Source organism: Tetrao urogallus, assembly GCF_951394365.1.
Source record: "Tetrao urogallus genome assembly, chromosome: Z".
NCBI lineage: Eukaryota > Metazoa > Chordata > Aves > Galliformes > Phasianidae > Tetrao > Tetrao urogallus.
Window position 1 is genome coordinate 68,436,020 of NC_136816.1, and position 25,156 is coordinate 68,461,175.

General features: G+C 43.2%; 1 protein-coding gene across 20 annotated transcripts in view; it reads right to left on the reverse strand.

The window, feature by feature from the left end:
- CELF4 (CUGBP Elav-like family member 4) overlaps window positions 1-25,156 on the reverse strand; it is a gene marked incomplete at both ends in the record, with an annotated part of 677,504 nt that overhangs the window by 20,661 nt on the left and 631,687 nt on the right. For 6 of the 20 annotated variants that reach the window (XM_079548766.1, XM_079548783.1, XM_079548765.1 and 3 more), the window contains 4 exons: window positions 1,332-1,415; window positions 7,609-7,689; window positions 9,352-9,417; window positions 22,102-22,251. In XM_079548766.1, the coding sequence (XP_079404892.1) occupies window positions 1,332-1,415; window positions 7,609-7,689; window positions 9,352-9,417; window positions 22,102-22,251 (381 nt within the window). Of the gene's footprint in view, window positions 1-1,271; window positions 1,416-7,608; window positions 7,690-9,351; window positions 9,418-22,101; window positions 22,252-25,156 lie in introns of all 20 variants that reach the window. The other 14 variants (XM_079548776.1, XM_079548773.1, XM_079548774.1 and 11 more) reach the window with 4 other exon arrangements.

Genomic DNA, 25,156 nt, shown 5'->3' on the forward strand with positions numbered 1-25,156 from the left:
AGAAACTGTGCACAGAGAAGATGCACAAAATTCTTGGAAGTGCTGTCTGTCTTGCACCATAGCAAGAAATGAGGTAGGAGTTTTGGGAGGTGGGCTATCTGGGAGGGGAGTGGGGAAAGTAGCACAGAAGGAAAGCGCAGTGTGGAGATTAAAAGTGACTTTAAATTCAAATGAAACTCCAACAAGTCTTAACTCTGGAAGTTTGCCTGAGAAACAGAGTCCAGATCAGCTGCAGGTAACAGGAACAGAAAAGCAATAGTTTGTCCCACTGTAATTCTAATGGAATTTGCAAGGAGTACTGGATGGCACAGAACAAGAAATTTCACATCCCATTGGTGAGCATGAGGATGGGAGAGATCCCCAGTCCACCAGCGGGATAGTGCCACGTGGCAGGGTGGCAAGGTCCGCCTGCTGCTGCACTGCCTGAAGGGACTTTCCATAGTAACACTTTTGCAAACAGTGAAATCTCACTGAAACACATTACCACACAGCTGTTGGCAGGCTGATCCAACCTTGTGGGTGCAGACTGGGGTGTCCCTGTCTGGCGGACCACATGCAGCTGAGGCTGTGTTCCACTCACGCTCCAGCTGGTGGAGCTGAGCCAGCCATATGCCCAGAGCTGTGTGAGCGCAGTATTTATTCAAACCCAGCTGAGGCACAGGGTGATCTCAGGCTGTTTGTATGTGCTGTAGCGCTGGCTCAGGTCTGGTGGGTTCAGAGCATGGTTGCTGGCATTTCACTGAGCAGCCATTCCTACAGGCATTCAACTAATGTTGTTCAGCCTTTGTCCCTTTGCACTTTAATGTATCACACCTGCTGGAGAGCTGCTCCTCAAGCTCTGTCTTCCCTTTGACTTCATGACCTGTTCCTGCTTTGTCTTAGATACAGAAATTCTCCTTCCGCCACATGCTCCCACTGCTGACCCCATCAGCATTTCACCTAACCCCCTGGCCTCCTCCATTCTGCTGCAGGTGCTTTAGTCTTTTCTGCACCTTCCTCAGCTCCCCTTATGAGGCAAGATATTTTCCACCCCACCACCAGCAACTGCAGCACCCAGTTGCTGGTGAGATGCCAAACCTTCACCTCTAAGCAGCGCATACAATTCTGAGCATGAGACAATTAGGTGAGAAAGAGGGAAGGGGGAAAGTATTGACAGGAATAAATCGAGAGAAATCATAAAAGCTTAAGCAGAAAGAAAGCAGTTGAAAGGTAAAGTATTCAGAGAAAGCCCTTTCCTGGATGAATCTAATTGTTTTGTTATCTTTACCCACCAAAGCATTTACTTTGGTTTGTCGCCCGATCCACAAACACTTTCGAGGAGATGACATTACCGAAAGGCAGGAACATCTGCATCAGCTCAGCATCCCCAAACTCCTGGGGCAGATGGTAGATAAACAGGTTACAGCCCTCTGGTCCTGTCAAGAAAAAAATAAGAACCATGAATAGAGTTAAGTGGGATTTGAGAAAGCACACAGTGGGATTTATTTTGCCGTGTCTCCTCTCTCTGACTGGTGAGGGATACCTGTCAGTAAGCAGTCTGCAGAGCCTGGCCTGCATTTAGGGGTCTTGAAGAAAGGGCTCCTCAGTGTGTCTCACCTGGGAAACAGTGGGTGTGGGATGCGCTTTCTAAGTTTTACTGGCTCATCTCTTTATTGTTACCACTTCACAGAATCACAGAAACACCAAGGAAAAGACCTACAGGATCATCCAGTCCAACCATCCACTAATAGTTCTCACTAAACCATATCCCTCAACACAAAATCCAAATGTTCCTTGAACACCTCCAGGGTCGGTGACTCCACCAGCTCCCTGGGCAGCCCATTCCACTTCCTGGCCACTCTTTCAGAAAAGTAGTATTTCCTGACGCCCAGCCTAAATCTCCCCTAGCACAGCTTGAAGCCATTCCCTCCAGTCCTATCACCAGTTACACAAGAGAAGAGGCTGACCCCCTGCTCGCTACAATTCCCTTCAGGTAAATATAGAGAGCAATAAGGTCTTCCCTGAGCCTCCTCTTTTCCAGACTGAAAGCTCTTCGTAAAACTCCATGCCTAGCAACGTGACATCTGTCATAAGAACCCTTCCTTATTCTCCCATGTTGGTCTTCAAGACACTTTAAGAGGAACAAAGAAAGCAGAAGACTAGGAACTCAGAAAGTCGCCATGTGTCTATGCTAACCTTCCTAGCACAAACACCAGAATAAAACACAGAATCAGAAGAATACAGGAGCACTTGTGGCCATGGAAAAAATAAAGTAGAGGAAAAGAACAAAAAAAGAAAATACATCCAGTTCTTGGCTCTCTTTGTACTTCATTTAATCTGTAGAGTTTTGGGTGACCACCCCCTAATCTTTACTTCTCTGGGACTGCACCCAAGTGTTTCAGTATTTTTCCCATTTCCTGTGAAGACTGAGATACCAGTAGAAGGGAAAATACAGAGACCCCTGGACTTGTTTTGTTTTGTAGAACTCTGCATTCTGTCCCCACAGTATGACTAACTCCCCATAATCTAGACAGTTTGGTCTCATTCCACAGGGTTCCTCAAAAGAGATGATAGATGGATTAAAATCCAAAATCCTAGACTTTGGGACAGGAACTATCTTTCAGTGGAATGTCTTTTTGTTTATGTGGAGGCATGGAAAATGTTCTGTTTTGATTGCATTTTGAGGTAGGACCTGCCTCTGGCTTACACTGTGATTTGTATCACTGCATACAGTGTGCAACACTACACATTTGTGTACAAGTGGTTTTGTTGGAAAAAACCCCTAAACATTTAAGTCACCAGCAAAGAACTGTGGAGTCTCAGGAGGTAGGACTTTTTGGGTGGGGGAGATTATTTCCAGGGCTACTTCCAGCTGCTGCCCAGGTCTACAATGACCTCCACAGGTAACTCCAGCTCTGGTTTGCTCATCAGGGTCCAAATGAAGGGGAATTAATGCATTCTCCTTGAGGGTAGGAGGAAAGAGCAAAATGGGATGCCCTTCTTCCACTCAGCTCCTGTGCTTACATCCCTGTGACCTAACCGAGCCTACTTTCCCCCATTTAAAGCTGGGGCACAGTGTGGAGAAGGAAAAGGTTTTTTTAGTACTCTTGTTTTCTTCATTGGGGCATAATTATGGTGTTGTAATACAGCAAATTACAACTTTGCCTTTCCTGTTAGAGAGAGGAGTTCGCCTAGATGCTCCCACCTTTTATTAGCCATTATTCATCCCCCCGGCTGGCAGGAGAAGTAAGGCGAAGTCAGGATTCTGACAGATGCCCATTTAAAGCTCATTAAAATTCCTGGGCCTCAGCATGATTGAAGTCACAGGCTCTCCACATTTCCTTTTGGATTAATGGAAAATGAAGCCCTAATGAATATTTGCTAAGCACAATTTTCCCCACTAATTTGCTAAAAGGACTGTCACGAAGGAACAGCTGATCCTTTGCATCTCGTGCATTTCCTAGAGGTCATGGGGATGGTGACTGAGTTTCTTCCAAGTGGGGGGGAAACTGGTACAGTGGGATAATTAACCAATTAGTCACCCAGTCATCTGCATAACTAATTTACTTTTGAAACTCAGTGGCCCACACTCAGACTCCCCTATTTCATGCCAAACTTTTCATTCTTCCCCTCAGCTCCTGTCTGCCTCTTCCTTAGTATCCCCAGTGAGCGACTATCCTTTCTTCAGTCCTTTCTGCAGTTCAGTTACATACAATGCAGTTACTGGCACAATAAGCTAGATATGAAACAGTCTGAAAATGTTAAACAAACACCAACACCCTTAGGTGTCTGTTAGAGCTGAGAAAATGCTGCCCAGGAGAAGACCATGGTCCAGAATAGTAGGGAAAATTTCATTTCTTCATCTGAATGTGCCCCAGAGCGCTTCTGCTGTGGGATTTGAGATCTGCATTATTATGGAATGGGTAAAATCTTGGCTTTACTGCCATTAGTGGCAAAATTCCCACTGACATCACCAGAGCCAGCAGTTTGCTCTGTAAAACTGGCAAATTCTTTCAAAAATGCCAGCTGTATTTCCTGGGGTCTTGGATGTGTTGTGCATGAGTAGAGAGATTCTGCCTGCACGCGCTGAGAAATACCTACTAAGGCACAAGGTGGATCAGAAGCACACAACTTCATCCACACTAGGCTTGGAGGCTGGACTCAAGGAAAGAACAGCACTTAGCTCATCTTAAAGTCAGCTTTGTCTGTCAGTGCTTGGACACCAAGAGAAAAAGGCCAGGAAGGATGTGAGAAAGCAGAGACCAAAGCCCAGTTCTGTTTTGAAGTGTGGCTTTGAAACCCATGCTGTGGCTTCCCATGCTGACTCAAACATTCAAGGCCAAACTCACTCCATTCCCAGCTCCAGAGGATTTTTGCTAGTTTAATGCTGAAAACTCCACCTGCTACTGAGAAACAACCTGGGGTAGTTTGATTTGTTTTATCATCCTCACATATGAAAATTCTGCCATTAGAATTTAACAACCAATTTCTTGTTAAACCCATCCATCCGTAAGTTACCTATCACAGTTAGACTCCTTGGTAAAGAATTCACAAAACAAGCTCTCTCTACCTTGTTTTTTCCCATATTCCTGAGTCAAGTTAATTCTGTCAGTCTACAGTAGATGACATAATCATGCATGTGGCCATCCCTTTCTGCATATGTGTATATTTTTGAAAGGCTGAATGCATTTATTGTTCCACTCAGAATGTTATGAAGCGCTAAGTTAGTTCTATGCAAAGAGTTTTAAAGGGATCAAGATCATTGGAACAAGATTACTGTTGGTATGGCAAAATCTTAGTGAAAACTTTACTGCCAAGAGAAAGGTCTTATTCTGGACTGAGTTAATGGATCACTGAGGATAGGTACAGTTGGCAGTTCAAGGCTGAATATAATACTAAAATTCTTTACTAAGCACTTTACTTTGGTTTTCTAAAGGGCTGTAAGTCACCTCAAAATCTAACCATTGCAACATTTTATGAATCAAGGTTCATTTCTATCCTGACACCTACCACGGCTTTTAGTTTTATTGCATTAAATAATAGGTATTTCTGCTCATTAATACACTGGAAGCACAGATAGTCTGGATTCAGACAAAAAGAAATAAAAGTTGTAAGGAACACACAGTTTATGAACGATTTGCATATGACAGGCAAACCATGCTGTATAACAGAAATTCATGTGCCTGGAAACACTGGAACATATGGAACAGAGATCTGTTCTGAGTCTTTGTTGATTTGGCTTGGTAAGATTTGAACTGCTAAGTCATTGCTCTGTCCATGCTCATCACTGTCCAGCTTGTGGCAAGTTACTTAAGATGGACAACAGTGTCCCAACCTATTTCTGGATGTCAACTGTCAATATGAGTGATTAAAAATGAGGTGTCCCCATAAGGATGTACAAAGTTGGCAAGTGGTCTTTTGTCTGGATGCACAGTAAGTGGGAATATACCTCACCTCACTCTGAGGCTGTAACTTGTTGCTTATTCTTTGCTTGTTATTTAGTCCTCAGCATACTTGAATGCAAGAGTCATAAACCTGCCCTACTTTATTTTAGTATCCAAGTGTACTTCTTTGTTTCCTAAACTATGTCAAGATGAGTAATACAATACAAATTTGAAATTACCCCCAAGTTTTGCCTGGTTGACATGGTCTGAGTTAAGACTTTGTCTCTACCTTTGGAAATTTTGGATCTGTTCCATCCTGTGCAACTCATCAGCTGCCAACAGCCTCAGCACTCATGTGGAAGCAATGACTAATCTTTACAGGAATTATGCAGCAGCCAAGCAGTCTGGGCTTGTTATCCAACCAGGATTCAGGAGCTGAGAGTTAGCATCATTATTAACAATGTGATCATCAATGTTGTTGTTGTGGTAGGATAGGTTCATTAATAAATCAATGTTTGCGCACATCCTTGCAAACATAAAGCACTCTTTTCAGCATCGAGTATTGTTATTATTAGAATTCCCTCTTGCTACATCTTCCTGTTAAAGGGTAGAGAGGTTTGAAGGTCTTGACTCACTGCTAAAATGCAGTGTTGTGTCTTAGAGATTCTCCCTCCAGCAAACAGTAGAGAAAACCACAGCAGATAAGCGCTACATGAAAATGGAGGACACTGGGAATGGCTGCCTACCTTGAATCAGTGGTTCTTCTCCTATACCTGGCCCCCAGTCATTCTTAATATCAGATGCTTATGGAAAGGAGCAAAGAGTTATGAGATAACTTGTCCACTGGGTGATACTCACCCTCAACCCACAGACACACCGTGTGGTATGAACATTGGGATCTTTGGGCAATGGTGCTCGGAGTGTGCACAACAGTTATTCCTTGCTTTGGATTGTTCCTGGCATAATGCTATGTTAAGCAATGATCTGCTCTCCATTTTGTCCTGTGCTTAATCTAGCCCCGGTAAGTAATAAAAACCAAAGTCCTTCAGCATGGGGGAAACATCTCAGTAATGATACGCTAGGTCTGTGCATCTGTTCTCACAGCAGGGATGTGTACTAGAGCTAATCAGGAGCTGGAAGTTGTGTTCCCCAGGAAATTCTGACATCAGAAAAAAATTAATTCCAAATTAGATCGAATTGCTGACATTTCTAATTTTCTCACAAAATGAGATTTCTCCCCCAAAGTAGTTCTAGGCCATCAGGATGTTTTAGTTTGATAGTCTAATCTTGATTCATTTTATTCTGATTGTATTAAAATATTAAATGTAATTATATATATAACAACACATATAGAATATATCTGAATTAGTGATCTAGTAAGGAGTAAAAGTTGAAACATAATTATTTAAAATGAGGGTCCCTACACAAAGTTGAAGTACCTGACTTAAATGCCTCACTTAGGAAAGCAGTTTCTCGTCCAAAGAGAGTGTGGAGGATGGTTGGGGCTATCTGAGCAGGTTGCCTCTGAGATTCCTACTGTTCCCTACTGGCTGTAAAGCAAACATAAATGACTCCTCTCTTTATTTAAGGAAGTCTTTGGTTGCTCTGCATTACATGAGGCAGATACCTCCCAAAACAATCACATGCAACAGTGGGAGATTCATCTATCCATGCTTTCATTGTCTCCAGTGCAACTATCCTGTTCCATGTACATAAGTCAGGCTCCTCTTGTAGTCAATGTAAAGAAACAGGTATCTTTGCTACATGAATAATCTCATCCTCATACAGATATTACTCTCTAAAAAGGGCTGATTTGTGTTTCCAGGGAGGCTGAAAGGACTAAATCAGCTCCACTTAATAGCAGGTGTCTGAAATTACATTACTGGCTTCTAATGAATGATCACCATTATTTGTTTCCTATTAAATTCTTTATTCCAGTACAATTACTCTTGTTGGCTGTCTTTAACAATCCCCACTGGATGTTATTGTCCACACTGCTAACAGGCCTTTCCACATCAGCATGCTCCTCTCCCTGGGATCTTAGGAGATCTTGGCAGAAATTACCCATGAGGATGTTTGCAGTGTGCCAGTAACGCCACATATGGAAATTGAGAAACGACTCAGTGGACCAGGGATTCAAAGCAATGGGGCATTTAATGGATGCTCTCTAGGTGTATGAGGAAGGGAACCAGTGTAGAGGGGATGGCATGCTGGGTGCAGCGAAAACAACAGACCACTCACTCACCTTCTCTCTGTTGCTGTGGTATCATGGGAGGTGGCTGTGGGAACGCTTGGCTAATCTGGCCATAAGCAGCAGGATAAGCAGCTGTAGAGAAAAGAAAGGGAGAGAAGAAAAGGATAGATTTCAGTTCTGGGAAGCAAGAAACTTTCAAATCAAACAATCACAAGAAGCTGGAGACGGGCTTTCCTGTGTATTTTAGGTGCCTTGTATAGTCTGAGATATAATAGAAGTGTCACAGTGGTGCTTCAGATAGTAGCACTCATCTCTGAGCATCCATTCTCCTTTCAACTTTGTAGCAGAAGCACCGGGAACAGCCATGTGATCTAAATGGCAGTCTAAACGGAGATCCATGCGATCTCCCCCGCCAGAGGTGGGTAACCATCCCAGAAAGTACAAGAAAAACACTCATTCTTGAGCTCAGTGTATTGATGCCTGTGCTGACAGGCATGTGCAGAGTCCATGTCCACGTTTTTCTTTTGCACTCTGATTTATACACATGCTTATAATAACAGTTCATATGTATTCCCACTCTCTCTAACTCTATACAGAATATGCACAGAAGCACACTTCTGCATGCATTCTCAGATATACATTTCCTTTCACGTCTATGGACACTTAGTCTTCTATACAAACACAGTGGAAACAGTGTGCAGCAATTAAACAATTTTCCCCACCTCAGCTCCCCCACCAAGCAGACGAGGGGAGCCATTCAATACCACAGATGGTAGATGATGTGCCTTGCTGCTAAAAATACAGAGTACGGGTCGCCTGTGAGCCCAGAGAGAGGGGGATAGGGGCCATGTGTGTGCAGAGGGGTTAATTAACAGCTCAAAGGGTTGAGCTGCTTCCCATCTATCAAACCTCACAAGCAATAAATGACAATAACTAAAATACCAGCAAATGAAGCCCTACATGGAGAATTAAATTAAGTTTCCAGATACAGCACTGACATGAAATAATAGCCATTCCTCAGCGGGAGCCCATGATTGCTCCAGTTACCACAGGAAATAATGACTTTGAGGTGGCAGCTTCCTTACAGTGTTGGCCATGGACACCTCACAAGGGGAGGCTGAACACAGCAGGGTCATGGTCTGCACCGGGTCACTTTGGCTGGTGTCAGTCCATCAACTGCAAAGGAGCTGCTCAGCATACACAGAGACGTGAGAGTGAGAGGTCTGCCCATTGGAGGTCATGGAGAAGCTGCTGGGAAACCAGGAGTATACGCAGCTTCTAGGGCAAGCCTCGAATCTGTACCTCCAGCCACATCAGAGCTAGCCAGGGCTGGGGTGTCTCACACATGCACAACCAGCAGAGTTCACACATACCCTACAAAACGGGCGTATGCAGACATACACTGACTGTGCCCTGCCAGGCACTGCTGCAGTGGCTCGGCAGGGTCTGTTTGCCCATCTGCCCTGCTCACTGCAGCACTCAGGAGACCCCCAGATCTTCTGTAACACAAAGTGGCCGCAAACCAAGAGGCCTGATTTTTCTCTTGCCCATTGTACGTTCTAGGGAGGCCTGGTCCAGTTCTGTCAGTGAAGCTGCACAAAGATAAAGCTCAGTGGGAGCCATTCCCCAGTGCTTTGGGTCCTTAGGTTTGTTTTCATGATACTGCAAATTGAATCTGAAGATCTGTCAGGTGTCCCCACCTCAGGATCCACCTCCCTTCCCACAGCCCCCTTAGCTGTGTTTACAGAATTTGGAGAAGAAAAAGGTTTACTGGGAGAAAGTGTTAATACTAACGACCTGCGTACTGCTGCACTCCAGCGTAGGCTTGCTGCAAGGGGTCTGCTGCAGTGGGGCTCTGCGCTGTGGAGACAGAATAGAGAAGGAAATAAGGGATTAAAACAGAGAAATAGAATCAGAGAATATCCCAACTTGAACCAGACCCCAAGAATCATTGAGTCCAATTCCTGCCTCCACACAAGACCAACCAAAATTCAAACTATGCATCTGAGAGTGACGTACAACCACCCCTTGAGCTCCAGCAGCTCACTGCCGTGCCTACTGCCCTGGGCAGCCTCTTCCATGCCCACTGCCCTCTGGTGCAGAGCCTTTCCCTAACCTCCAGCCCTCCCCTGGCACAGCTCCATGCCATTCCCACAGGCCCTGTCGCTGTCAGACAGAGCAGAGCTCAGCGCTGCCCTCCGCTCCCTGTGAGAAGCTGCAGCCGCCATCAGGCTCCCCTCAACTCCTCTGCTCTGGGCCCAGCACACCCAGAGCCCTCAGCTGAACCTTTCTTTTCCCTAAGAAATGTGTGCTGTGAGACAGACAAACCCAAAGGCTGAGCATCCCAGCAGTGGAGCATCTCATTCTAAAGACAGGACTGGTGCAGACCCCCCATGATGTCCAGGAGTGCTCTGTCCTCAAGCTTTGCATGTCCCTGTGTGACTCTGCACAGAGCAAACAAACCCTTCTCCACCTTTCTCAAGTTTCAGAGCCCACCTCTAATCATGTAGATTATTGGCATTGCTGCAGTCAACCCCGAAGAGCCCACATCCTAATCCAGGACTGATGCTGTGCTAGGTGCTGTGCAGACTCAGATCTCAGTGACAGCTACCGGCACATGAAACTTTCAATCAGAGCAGAAAACAACAGGAGCATAGCAGGGGTAAGGAGAAGAGAACAAAGCACTGGCTCCTGCTATCCTGATGTTCCTTCAAAAGACCCATTGCTGCCAGGCAGCCCCATTCGAAGTGAGGAGAGGCTCCTCAGAGGGGAGGGGGACACTGCTTGTCTGCTCCAGGCAGGATGCTGTGAATCTCTGCATAGAGCACGCAGTCCCTTGCTGGCTTCAAAGTGCATTTTCTCTCTTTACAAGTGTGCATTCCTCCCCCTTAAAACTGTTTATTTTTGTGAAACTTTGAAGTGTAGCTCAAATACAACCAAAGCTAGTTAAGATACTTTTTTTTTTTTTTTTTTTTTTTTTCCCTTTGGTTCATAGGGAGAGAAAAAGAGAGCAAGCGAAAGAGAGAGAAACGTGTTGGATAAGCTCTTTCTTTATCTGCAGCAATAAAATATTTAAAGCAAAGCTTGGCTGAACCTCCAGTCCAAATGTCACCTTGGCCCTAATATTTCACTTCTTGTTATGAGTTTAATTTGTATTTATTGGTGCTGCATAGTTCTACATTTATGCAATCCCTCTGGCTTCGTACTTTTAGGATGTTCCGTTAGGGAGCTGCTGCTTCCCCCCATCAGTTCCCACTTTCTTCTTTCCTACAAGAAGGCTGATGGAAAAGGCTTGGAGGGTGTGTAGATGTTGACCTACCCAAGGAGGGAGACTGGCTACAAGCCAAAATGTGTGACTAGGTGGAAAACGAGTGCTATGAACCTGAAGAAAACAGACAAAATGCTTTGTAACTGATATTATTACAGATTTGACTTAATGTCAAAGATTACCATTGATCATGATGGTTTGTAAGGTCTCCTAGTATACTTATCTCCCCACATGCAAAGAGGAAGGCTAAAACCAAGAACAAACATGGAGGGGAGAAATACAACTGTCCAGCTAAGTCTTGGAGGATCCTATTCTTATGATATAACTAGATCTCCAGGGGTGATGACAGGAAGAAACAGGTGAGACTGTAGACTTAGGCTGGATGTTGGTGGGTTGAATCGCTATCTGACTTTTGTCAGGTCCCACAGGATCTGTGTAAAACAGGAAAGCACTGCATTACTGTAAGGATTTTCACTCATACAAAAGAACATGAGGAGAATTCATTAAAACCTCTGGAGATCAGTAGAAGCATCATAGAGATGTAAAGTTAAAGTGCAGATGCTCCAGGAAACTATAAGAAATGCTTGCAAAACATAAAATCTCTTCTCCTTTTACTCCTGCTTTCTTGAAGAAGGAAGTGACTGAAGTCTATTCTTTTTAACCTCTGTTCAGAATTGTTTCCTTCTAAAAACAGGCTGTTGAGCATGTTGCTCTAGAAGAAAACTGATGGTTACAAAAGGCTGAGTGACGCAGCAGTTCCTGCACTCCTTTGGGAGAATGGTTCTTACTAACTTGAACCCTCTAAAGAGACCAAGATTATATGCTCTCAGATAGAAGGAACATCCTGAGGAAAATAAAAAAGGAAATGTGGTAGAGGGAGCAAATCTTTAAAGAAGAACCACAGTATTGAAGTCTGAAGCAAAAGAGATGATCTGTTGTGCCTGCCCTAAAGGCAACTGCCCTTTCTTGGTGGCACCCACCTGCTTATAGAGCTAAACAAAGAAATTCTCTTTGTTGTTCAGGAGATACACTCACAGTGTTTTTGTTCTCTGCACTGGATTAGTCTAGTTGGATCAGAAGGTCATGCCTGTCAGAAACCATAAATCAGCTCTCCAGGAGAGCGTGGTGTAGAAGGAGCCTGGGCTGCTGGGCTGTGCAGGCTGGTGCAGAGCACCTGACTGATGTCCTGCATGATAGCAGTAAGGCTGGGGAACATTTCATCCAGTGTGTCCATTCCAACAACGTGTCTGTGACATGGCTCAGTCTGCAGGCCATGCTGAAAGATAGTGTAAAAGCTGACAATGGATTTGGGCATGCATTTTCTTTTCTGACATGCTGACAATTGGCAATGCCTGCCTCTTTGTAGATACAGGAAAAACCATGGCATGACATCTATTCAACTGTGGTCCTTTTCATTTTTTCTTGCCTTAGGTGGGCACGTGTGAAAACTGTCCATGCTCACAGCTACTGTTGAGGCTGTATCCTGCTCATACAGAATAATGGCAAAAACCTCCAAATAAGCTATATTATGAATTCTTGGGCTTTGCAGGCTTTGCTCTTCCTGAAGGAAACCTGACACTTCTAATTTTGGTTTGGATCAGAATAAAATCTTCCTCACAGTTAAACACCTTTTGCTGGACTGAGCTCTGAGCTTAAGGTTTTAACATGGATTAAATCCCAGTGGGGCTGGCCACTTTTTCAGAGAGAACACGTTTCAGCAGCTTTAGGAGCATTACATTGTTTGGCTTTTGTGCCAGTGCTGGAAACTGAACAGGGCCTCCTGATTCATTGATGAGCTGCTCTCCTTACCCCATCCCTTGGCATCTCGCCTGTCTTTGGAACCATATTCTGACCACTGTAACCAAGCCATTCTCTGTAGGAAATATACACTGAATATCACTGTTCATGTTCAAGATTAAATAATAAAACTGGAAAAATGCTTTATTTAAAGTGTTTGGAACAACAAGCATTTAAGCACAGCCTTTTTCCCTCTCACACAAAGTTTTTAGAGTTCATTATTTCCCTACATCTTTAGGACTTTAGGGGTCTAACTGGGTGTTTCTTTCTCAAGAGACTGTTTCATCAGTAAGAATGACTTCCTGTCTTGTAGTATATAGAATCACAGAATCATAGAGGGTGGGAAGGACTTCTGGAGATAATCTAGTCCAACCCCTCTGCTAAAGCAGGTTGCCTAGAGCAGGTTGCACAGGAAAGCATCCAAGCTACTCAACTTGTGTGATACACCTTTGGCTCTGCAGCTGTACACCTTTTCCTCTCCAGCTGTGCTGGGGCTGCTTTGTTTCATTATGACTCTAAACCATGGAATCACAGAATCATAATATTGCTCAGCTTGGAAAAGACCTCAGAGATCATCAAGTCCAACCTCAACCTAACCCAGTCCATGAGCACCACATTCCCTGGAATAGCTGCAGTGCCACATGGAAGCACAGTACATATTCACTGCTGTAGCAGTTCTCTCTTCAGAACAGGCCTTTTATTGGCTGGATTCCTTCAGCTTTATAAAAGACAAATATAATGTATAAGATAAAGTCTACTGTAGAATATATACTGGTGGCTTTAATAAGACATCAAGTTGACTAACGTGACTTTTCTCTCTTTTCTCCAGAAATCACAAAGCTAGCATGAGCACCAAAACCAGAAGTTACTGGTCACCTTTCTTCGGTAGCTGTCTCCAAATTTTCTCCTTCACTGCCAAGGACTGACATTCTTCATAACCCAAATTCTATGTGTAGGGGTCCCAAACCATTTATTGCTCCCAAGTGAAAGCTCTCCATTGACTCTGAGGGAAGATCCAGTGTTTAAGTCATTACTTAAATAAATGTCAAATAGTGACTTATATGATGGAGAGCTATATGACGGAAATCAGTGCGGTACTGAGTGCCCACAATCTGAGGTATTTAATACAGTGTACTTCCTGAAGCTCAGCTGATCAGCAAAGACTGCAGTGACTTGGAAAATGAATATGATCAGAGCTTAAATTCCTCTGCAGTGAAAGAAGTCATGGAAACTCCAGAAGAGGTAGAGAAGAAAGAGGATAACATTGCTAATGATGAAGACACTGGCATTCAAGAAATCAAGCACCAAACTCAGTTATTGCTGAACCAATAAAACTAGACCATGCATCAATCAGAGACTGTGGTACTGAAGCATTTTGTGAAGAGTTCTCAGATGCCCCTGATGGGAATAACAATGTTTCTAAGAATGTAGATGAAGATGAGGATATTGTAGGTGATTGCAGTGAAACCAAAAGCAAGGAGGAAACTTATAACAATCTGAAATTGGTTAAGGTGGTGATAGTTGGGCTGATGGTGATAGAGATATCTAAAAAGATATCTTTAGAAGTCAGTAGTAAAACTCTCCCTTGATTGAGTCAGTTTTGATCAAAATTGAAAACCATATACTCATAAAGAAAATGCCAGGTATTTACAGCTGGTTTGACATGCAGGACTGCTACAGTGGCCAAACAGTCTCTGGATGCTCTTGGAAAGGAGTGAGGAAAAAGCACCTTGGGTTGCAGCACCAGATGACATGTGGAGGCAGAAAACCCAACCTGCATATCTCTGTTTTATTCAGACCTTCACAACCTATCTTATCTACTTGCGAAATGCAATTGTGGTGTGTCACCAACTGCAGGATTTTAACTTGGGAGTTGTTAAAAATCAAAAGTGATTACTTTTGCTCACTGTGTACTCATCTTCCTTAGCTCTGAAGCAGATGAAGATGTAATTTCAGTACAGTGTATGTGTCTGTAATGGCCAGCAAGGCCAAGGGGTACAGGGAACACAGACTCAGAGCAGGCTGGGTGTCCCAGTGCAAAGCTAAGGTAGCTTGGGCAGTCATGCTTATTGTGCTGGATTCATTAAACTTAGTGAAGGGCACAACTGCCTGTGCTTCCAGCAGTAGTGTAGATGAAGCCAATGGCTGGTATTGGTCCAGAAACCTCTAGGCACAGATTAAACATTTATGGAAGCTGTGGTCATACTGCGTTCAATAAAGTGACAGCCCTCCTATGTATTAGTGACCTGTGTGAAGTTCAGAAGGGGCTCAGATGTACAAGGGACCCATGATTCAGAGCTAGCCCAGGGGCTGCTTGTTACTGTAGGCTGGAACATATCACATACTAAAATTCAGTGATGGGGAGATATGAATCACTTCTGCGCTCAACACAAGGAGATCAGGAGAGAAAGTTGCTTTATTCCTTCATAAGATGCAGACAATATAATCATGCTCCACTGAGGAAGAAGAGTTACCTTATCTCAGCAACCCTTTCTCCCTATCCAGTTTCTCTATTACTGTAAATATTAGTTGTGTGGCAACAAGTAATAATTACGATATCCCTTGAAAATGATGGACCAAATTCAAGACAGGGTAAACTTTTTGCATCCTGAGCCTTTCTCTCAGCTCTTTATTACATGATGTAATGTACATGCTGAGGATCAGCTGGTGAAATAAAGTGAAAAAAGCAGAGAGGCTCCTGAGAGGCCAGGGAATAAATATCAATCATGTCAGCCCCACTGAAGTTAGCATAGACGTGCTTTCCAGAAACTGAAGATCTGGCCTTGCCAGGGCAAGCTATAGGTATACTGTGAAAACAGATACTCATAGTAACTTCATTTGGCAGCTCAGGGCAAGAGCCTTATCCCTGGACATAGCTTCTATATTAATTTGATAATTTCCATATCTCCATGGGAAAAATTCTGCTCAGATACAATTGTCGCTTTGCAAGACAATCCTGGCCAAGATGCCACAAGGTGACCACAGCAGATAACCTTCCATAAACCTGGAGACATAAAACAAGCCAATGACCTACTATATGGCCATAAATATAAATTTAACGAAGGCAGCACTTATTCATTAGGCAGAAGTCAAGAAATGACTCCCAAGTCCTTCAAAGAAAGTAGATCCGTTAATGTCACTTTCGGAATCCTCTGCCTGATGCCAAAAACTAAGGATGATTTCCCAAGTCAGCATGAAATACCACTGCTTTAAAATTAAAACCAGGAAGTTTTCTTACTACTCATATAACTCTAGATTTAAGTCCAACTTTTTAAGGGGATGTTCAGCTAGTGTTAGACCTGGCATTTAGCTTTAGTCAGACAATGAAAGAATGGAGGTGGCAGTAAGAAGCATGCTGTTAAAAATAAATAAAATCAGTCTAAGTGATGCTCTATAAAGAGTGCCTCCTGAGATGCCTGTAACCTCATGTGGAATCGGCAACGGAGCTATTATGTGGGTACAGCAGGTGGAAATGGTTGTAGGAGAAAGGGCAGAACTCTGCTGTGATTGCTCAGTGGTGTAGATCAGGAAGAATTGCACTGAAGCCAGAGGAAGTGGTAAAGAAATGAGATGATGGTTACTGCCTGGAAACAAAGAACTGAGGTCCCCTAAAAAATAAAAGCAGGGTCTGAAACATTTGAGGCCCCTTAAACACCGTAAGATTTCACTTTGTTGGAAGGAGTAAGCAAACCTTAAACCTCAACACTTTTTATTTCATTTCAATAACTGCATTTCCTGGTAGCCACGCTTTATTTCATCCATTTCACCCTATTTTTCATCACTACTCCCTGCAAAGCTCTACCAAAACATTTTATCACTTGGATCCACAACTTTTTGTTCTGCACCTTCCATTAATTCTTCTCACAGTCCCAGAGGTGTCTTACATCTCCCCCAGGAATACAGCTCTGCCACTGCAGCTGCTGGGAGATAGATGGGGATGGAGGGTGATCAGAGGGTGGCAGGGCTGTTGGGGAGGGGAAGAAAATGATAGAAAAAAAATCCATGCAAAGGGTAGGATTAAAATAAATAAATAAATAACTGAGTGGGAGGGCTCTATTCACCTTCTTAAATCCAATTTAAATCACTCTCTACAGGCCTAATCTATAGCCATAATTACATCATTTCGTACAACAAGCTTGTGAGAGGTCTTAAGAAATTTATGTAGATTAAAATTCATGGGTGCCATAGTACAGATCCCATATTATTAAGATTGATTAGGACAGCTGATGCTGTGATTAAAGAAGCCAGCGTTTACTGTTGTAATTAATTAGGTATTCAGACACAACAATAACTGCAATAATAGAAAGAATGTGCTGATCCGGCAGAAAACAGAGACTGATTCTGTGTTTTATAGTCTCATTTTGCCATTTAGGGACTGGACACCATTCAGTCAAAGATATGTTGCCCCACTGCCTGTTTCTGTTCACAACAGGGGAGCTCCCCTGTTGTATCATGTGAGTTGGAAACAGTGTCAGGTATAGTTGATGCTTGTTTGGGACAACAAATGAGCTTACTAAGAAAGTCATGCAGCTTATCACTGGAAATCAGAATTATCTTCAGAATTTTCCTTGTAGGCCTGCCTCCAATCCCATCCAAAATTGGTCTTCTGCTGAGACAGGACAGTGAGAGTCATGTCTGGCCATGAAGAGCTTGATACAAAGTAAAAAAAATTCAGAAGAATTGGAAATGTCACAAAGTGGAGGTGGCTGGCCAAGCTGACTTACTGATTCAGCAACAAAGCCAGGACCGGACTTCTCTACCATTGTCTGTGCTCATAAACATATAAATTGGGGTCAGGTTTTAAACATAACAGAGCACTTAACTTCATGTTTTTGGGAGCTTACTTTAAGTGACCTCCGAAAAAAACCCCTCAAGATGTTAACTTACTTAGGTGCTTCTCCTCTGAAAACTAGCAAAGTTCCAGCTTTGTATTTACACCTTCTTCTAGATCAGAGGAGAAAAAGCTTTGGCTCTGAAAAGGCTCCCACAACTGCCTTAAACAACCTCATTCATTATGTCTGCAGTGTGATTGTTCGAAGTACACAGCATCATTAAAGTAGCTTAGACTACAATTGTGGATGGCAACTTGTTATTATATTTTTAATGAGTGCATTCCTTCACTTATTTATTTTACCAGTAAAGCGTGGTTTATGGCACGTGGCAGATCGTTACAAATGGGTCAAATAAATGCTTTCCAGTCATAATGATGTTTCAGGAGCTCACTGTTGCACTTTTGAAACTGCTGATACAAAATATGAAAGTGAAAGCTCATCTCGGGATTTATGGTGGACAAATACAACACAGCCAAACATTTCCCACAGCAAGTAACTAAGCCTAGGGGCTGCTGAGGCAGGTATATTCTAGGACATGGTGTATGACTGGACTGAATGTTATGGGGATTGAACCTTTCTACAGGTGATTTTGTTATTCTTTTCTTGCTCTTTTCTTATTCTCGTGGGTCACATCCTCTGATAACTTTGAAATGCAAGCAGTGGGGTGGTGGAAGCTGGTTCCTTTTTCTGTCTGCACAAACAGTCCCTGATCCTGGCCAATATCACTGGGAGGGGTCTATTGAGACCAGAGGGGACTGGACCCTATGCAGAGTATCAAGTGGAGCTTGCTGTCTCACTAACCCAGACATATGCACACTGAGTATGCAAAGGTGAATAGAGGGACTTCTGCAGTGCCTGCAGTGAGGATATATAAAGCTGTTCCTGGCAGCAGCAGGCAGTCAGGAACAGTAGCACTGTGAGCCTGAGAACAGTGAACAAGGCAACACGTTTATTAGAGAATTATGAAGAACTAAGGGAAATCTTTTGTAGTTCTCAGTAACTACAGTTCAGACTCAATGCACTGAAGAAACCAGTGTCCTGGAAAACATCCTCCATCTGAGGAACCCCAGTGCTGCCCTACCCTGGGTTTGCCCCTGGCTCTAGTCAAACTGGACATCCCACTGGGTACTATGGGATATCTTTGTGCTTCCTTTCTGGGCATCTCTTGCTCTTTTCTAAGTGCTCTGCTCAGTGCCCTCTTCTAGTTCTGTCCTTTTGTGTCACTGATCCTGTGACAGCTGCTTCTGTCTTTTCCATTCACTGCCCTTTGATCTCTCACTTTTCTCCCTTCCTCTTCCCAAGGAGGTCTTATTTTTGCAGGGAGAATTTTGTCTAGACCCTCATAATGCAATCCAGAAACGAGTGCAGATGATCTCCACTGTTACAAGAGAGGCACTGGGCTCTTGATAACCAAAGAGTGTAGGCAGAAGAGAGCAATCCCTATTACTATGACTAATGGTGAAGTGGCAAATGCCCTTGCACTACTACAAAGTGACTCACCATACCATGGCACAACAGATTATGCTCATTGTCCCCAATGCATGTTGTGACACACTGCTACATTCAATAGCTTTGCAAGCTGAAGACTAAGGGGCAGGCATTAGCACAACAGGGCCAAATATCCAGAGGGACTCATACTACTAGGAGAAGAAATATTTTCTCCCTGTTGATTCTATCCATGCACAGAAGTGCAGTGAGAGGCATTATGTACTGGTTGTACTTGGAGAGGGCGAGAGCATGGCTTGCAAAGAGCTGTCTGCAAGGAATTATTTTCTGGGGTTACTGCGTGGATCTGTAACTCAAGTGGAAGTCACAGAAAAAGAGAATTCCCGCAGGATATGGGGCTGTGATTAGGGGCCTGGTGAGTAGGGTTGTTCAACTTATTCTTGCCTTTGCCCCAAAGCCATAGGGGTTTCAGTAGTCTGACCCAAATGGTACTTTGTGTGTGTCCCTGCTCCAGACAAAGGCAATATTAAAAAAAGAGGATAGGGTAAGAGAGAAAAAAAAAGAGTGAAACTACAGGGTAAATACAACTACATAATTTGCACCTGCTTTTATAGTGCAAAGATTGTGGAGTTCTTGAGTTGCTTAGATGTAACATCAAAAATATTATAGCTAGACACAAAGGTGAATGTGTAGACAAACTGCACAATTAATGAGATTTATTTGGGTCTGAATGATGTGGATGTCATCCCTCTACAGATTTTGATTGTCCTGCTTTGCTATTTTCAGGCAACAAAGCACATTGTGCTACAGGATATAATGGTCTGAACCCACATTTCAGGTTTTTTTTGCTGGGTATGAAAAAGTATCTAAGAGCAAAATTCAGGCATTAAACAATATATGGCAAGTCATAACCATAGCTTACTATGGTAACATACATAATACTGCAGCACTCTTGGCCACTTTTAGAATGAGAGATATATCATAAAAGAAAATTGTTTGGAAGATGCTGACTTTGGATGGCACTGGCATGTTCTTCTCTATAGTGTTAGTGCAATTGAATGCTCAGCTTTACTGTTTTATTTCTATCCTTGCATTTAGAAATGCAGAAACACAGGGCAGTGCCAATAACAGATACTACAGAGTAATGTACAAAAAATCCTATAATGAACAATGATGGAATAAGCTGCCCAGTGATGAAAATTTCTTTCTAACCCCAAGCAATTAGTGGCTGGATTTTATAATAAAGCATGAAGGTTTGTGTCCTTTCTACATTTTTATCCAGTTTAATGTGACCGTGGATGTTCTCATTATCCATATAAATGTCTAATCCTTTTTTTTAATGTTGCTAAGCTCCAGGCCTCAATAAAGCCTGTGGCAAGGAGTAAAGTTTTGGTGAGTGCATAAATGCTCATTAGGAGGAGAAGAGAATAAGATGGAGCAAACACATGCCTTGTCCTACACCCAACCTGCTACAAAGGAACTTGCTGTAAGAGATTTATTGCTAGTGGGCACAGGCAGAAGTAAAACGAGAGGTGAGGGCTTGGCTGACCACTTTATACCTCTGCTATCACTTAGGATGTCATTGAGTTGAGGGAAAGTTGAGCACCAGGAAAGACCAATATATTGCAGAAGACATGCTGAGATAAATCCAAATGTTGTACAAAATAAAATATTTGCATGTCAGATCTTTTGGCAGAGGGGAGACCCTCTGTCTGAAGAGAAGAGAAGCAAAGATGACTTTCACCTTTCAGTCTGTTATGCTTCTGATGTTTGTGCATGGACTTACTATGAACTGCTGGCTGAGAAAGCCTCTCCAAAATCAGAGAGAATTGGATTAAGGCCATTGACTTTTATATAATATTGCATGAAATGCCTAACTTAAAGTTTTCTTTAATTACGGGGGTATTTAGAGATAGTAATAAAAGCTCAAGTCATTACAATTCATCTAAAAATATCATATTTTCTCTGATATTTGCAGTAATGGATAGTGGACAATTAGCCAAGAGGAGTTAGACAAAGCAGTGAAAAAAAATAACAGAAATGAATGAATAAAAAGAGCAATGATAGGCTGGCAAATAGGCAAATACTTAAATGGGTAGAGGAACCAACTTTCCTGCTGTTATGGCTGAGCTCACTGAGCACACTAAAGCTTCATCCAATCTTCTGATGCCTCCTTTAGCTGCTAAGACTGCTTATTCCTCTACACTGCCACAAACATATATACATGCCTAAATTTTAACACAGTAAGTTCCTTAATTTCAATTCTGCTTAAAGTTCAACTCATGAGCTAAATGTTTATCAGATATGTGTGTATGGGGAAATTATAGCTATTTTTTCAATATTGTTGATATTTCTGGGTATTCCTTTGATGTATCCACAGGTTTTCTTTCAGTGACTTTGAGTAGCAACTCAAAGCAAGACTTTTGTACTTCTTTGTTATGAGATTTTTTTCCTTGCAGCTCATAAAGTCCCCAGTGATGTCAACTCTTATAAGTTTTCAGGACTGGTTGAGGTGGAAAGAATTTTTTTGTTAGGATGTTTGTGGGCTTTTTGGTTGGAGTAACTGTCTGATTTCTTGACAGATTAGATTAATCTGAGTGTCCCAGGGTAAAATATGCCTTTGCCAGATGGTAGCTAGGATCAATTAGCAAAATTTATTTAAATTATATTGTTGTGATTGGTATTATTAGTGTGTATACAGTCAATGGTAAGAAATGTCTTTCCAGCTCCAGCTTCAAGCAGAAGTCTTTATCAAATCCCGAGAAAGCTAGAAAAATATAAGTCCACATAAAGAACTTGTAAACCCCTAAGTTCTTGGTGATTACAGCCTCACATTGTCCATATATCTGTTAAGTACAGGCACAGAGGTAGATACATATTCTTTAACCTCCCTCATTCATTTCTGACGTCAAAATCACCCCATCAGGACTGGCATCTTTTGAGATGGTCGCAGTCTATGAACCCTATCAGCTGTCTCCAATGGCGTGACATGATAGGTTGAAGCTGAGCCTGTTATGTGTCAGCTGAACTGGCTTCAGTCACCAGCCCTGGTAAGGCTAGAGGGTTTGAATGCAGCAATTGTTTTGGAAACTAGTGCACGCTGCCTGGTACAGAGAGTAATCCTTCTGAAGTAGCTGATGCTACAGACCTTTCCCTAACACTGATGAAGCAGGCTGTGGGCATGGCAGTGGTCTGGCTTACCTGGGTAAGGGTGTATGCCATTTGCAAACACGGCTTCTGCGGGGGGCTGCCCGTTAGCCTGCGGCGGGAGGCCAGTGAAACCATTCACCCCAATGGGAGATGGGATGCTAGGCACAGCTGGTGCAGTTATGCCAGGAGGCGTGCTTCCACCTGCAAGGAGGGAAGAACACAAAATCAAAGCTGATGAGTACTGGAAGCAATAACCATGTAGAGAAAGCTCCTGATGCAACAACTATGACCACCACTCAGAAACCTTATGATATTTCAAGAAAAGAAAAATCTTCCAAGCTTTCTCATGAAGAAAGCAACCACTCACATGATTGCGGGCTAAACTTACCATTGTTTTTTGTTTGGAAAACATTTAACATAAGAAAGGTTTGGAAAGCTTTTTTCAACAGACAAAATTTGTTTGGTGATCCTGATCTCTAAGACTAGATCCACAGCTAACATCATGCAGTACAAGACAGCAGAAATACTGCCATTCCTCCTGAGCTCTCTCCCTAGAGTACATGTTTGATGACTTAATAAGCAGACATTTCTTTCCTAGATATCATTTAGCACCAAAAGCAAATTCACAGTCCCACTTTTCTACAGTTTCTCTTTGGAGATGTCAGCTTTGTGGGCGTAGTGATTTTCAGGGCCACTCTTTCTGCACTCTCTCATGAATACACACGTAGTGTGCAAACTAATTTTGAACTCCAGCATCAGGGATACTTAAAATATTTGGCAAGTTGATTTGTAGCCTACATACAGATAGCAGTACATTTTTAGTGTTGCTGTTTTGGCCCCGCCTGAATTTGTAGTTTCAGCAGGGATCTCTGACAGAACAGGGGCAAAAATTAAGCTACAGTTTTCCTCCATGGAACTGTGTTCCTCCATTTCTTTCCAGACTCATCCTGTGGGGGCTATAATGCTATTGCAGAGGAACAATTTAATCATTATGTTTTGGGTGGGATCCTGTCACTCACTGATGAAGAAATCTTAAAATTTTGTGGGGGGAATTAAATTCCTCTGCTACCTTATTGTTTTCTCCTATGTGTATTTGAAAGGACTGGACAGTCTGTGCTACTTGAAATGTATTCAGGATGTTTCCAGAGAATAAAAATGAGTTTTCAATACGTATGAAATTGTATTTTTCTCTTGCTGTCTGGGGTGCGAAGTTAAACTCTCTTATCTTCAGTAATATCTTCCTGTGTCAGGATGTACTACTGATTGCAGGAATCCCTTTTTCAAACCAATTGCAGAAATTTTCTCCACAATCACAGTATTCCATGATGGGTTAGTCCAATAACACACTTTAATGACTGCTTAAATCTGTGCTGGTACTTTAAGAGAACTCATACAGATTAATGAGCTGCTTCTGTATGTTCTGATTTCAGCAGCCCAAGAAGCATGCAATACTTTGTCTCTTTTCTTACACCCTGAGCAGACAAGCTGCTGCTTCCTCTTTCCTTATTTAAACGGTGTTGGCCTCAGTGGTGGTGCTGGGAGCCAGTGGTGGCAACCTGAGTCCAAAGGCAATGCTCTCAGCATATGCCATCAGCTTGCAAATCACAAAGGCTAGTTAAAATTTCAGTTGCTTTTCTGGATCTCTCTTTTATTTGCATAGGCAATGTAAGTAATGTTTTCTAAAACTGCAGCAGGGGATTTGAGCTTGCTATTTTGTGCAAGCGTAAGGAAGTTTAGGAATATTCATTGCAATTCTTTAATTTTCTTCTTATAAAGAGCCCCCTGGAGAGGTCAGATGTGTAGCTGCAGTAAGACTGGCATAATGCCACTACAGAAAACAAATGTCAGTGGTGCATTCCAGTTTTGGATTTCATCCCCAGTTTGAGATATCTTGCTGAAGCTACACCAGGTGCAGATTTACAGCATGGAAGGAGGAAGAAGAAAAGAAGAAAGAAAGTCTAAAGGGAATTTCATTTCTAGTCCTCTCTTTGCAGTAAGCAGAGCATCAGAAACATCTCAGAAGAGCCAACTTTTCCTCATATTATATCAAAGACAGGAGAAAAGGAATCACAGAATCACAGAATCGTAGGGTTTGGAAGGGACCTCCAGAGATCATCGAGTCAAACCCCCTGCCAAAGCAGGTTCCCTACAGCAAGTCACACAGGTAGGCATCCAGGCAGGTCTTGAACATCTCCAGAGGAGACTCCACAACCTCCCTGGGCAGCCTGTTCCAGTGCTCCGTCACCCTCACTGTAAAGAAGTTCTTGCGCACATTTGTGCAGAACTTCCTGTGCTGCATTTCTGGCCGTTTCCCCTTGTCCTGTCACCATTCACCACTGAAAAGAGTCCGGCCTCACCATTCTGCCCCCCACACCTTAGGTGTTTATAGACTTGGGTATTTATAGACCTGGATCAGGACCCCTCTCATTCTGCTTTTCTCAAGGCTGAACAGACCCAGTTCACTCAGCCTTTCTCATAGGAGAGATGCTCCAGGCCCTTCACCATCTTCATGGCCCTCCGCTGGACTCTTTCCAAGAGATCCCTGTCTTTTTTGTACTGGGGAGCCCAGAACTGGACGCAGTACTCCAGATGAGGCCTCACCAGGGCAGAGTAGAGGGGGAGGATCACCTCCACAACCTGCTGGCCACGCTCTTTTCAATACACCCCAGAATGCCATTGGCCTTTCTGGTCACAAGGGCACACTGCTGGCTCATGGCCAACCTGTCATCCACCAGGACACACAGGTCCCTCTCTGCAGAGCTCCTCTCCAGCACATCATCCCCCAACCTGTACCTGTGCATGCAATTATTTCTCCCTAGATGGAAGACTCTACACTTGCTTTTGTTAAACCTCATCCGGATTTTTTCTGCCCAGCTCTCCAGCCTGTCCAGGTCTTGCTGAATGGCAGCACAGCCTTCAGGCATGTCAGCCAATCCTCCCAACTTTGTATCATCAGCAAACTTGCTGAGGGTGGCCACTATCCCCTCATCAAGGTCATTGATGAAGATGTTGAACAAGACTGGACCCAGCACCGACCCCTGAGGAACACCGCTGGTTACAGGTCTGTAACCAGACTCTGCACCGCCAACAGCGACCTTCTGCGTTC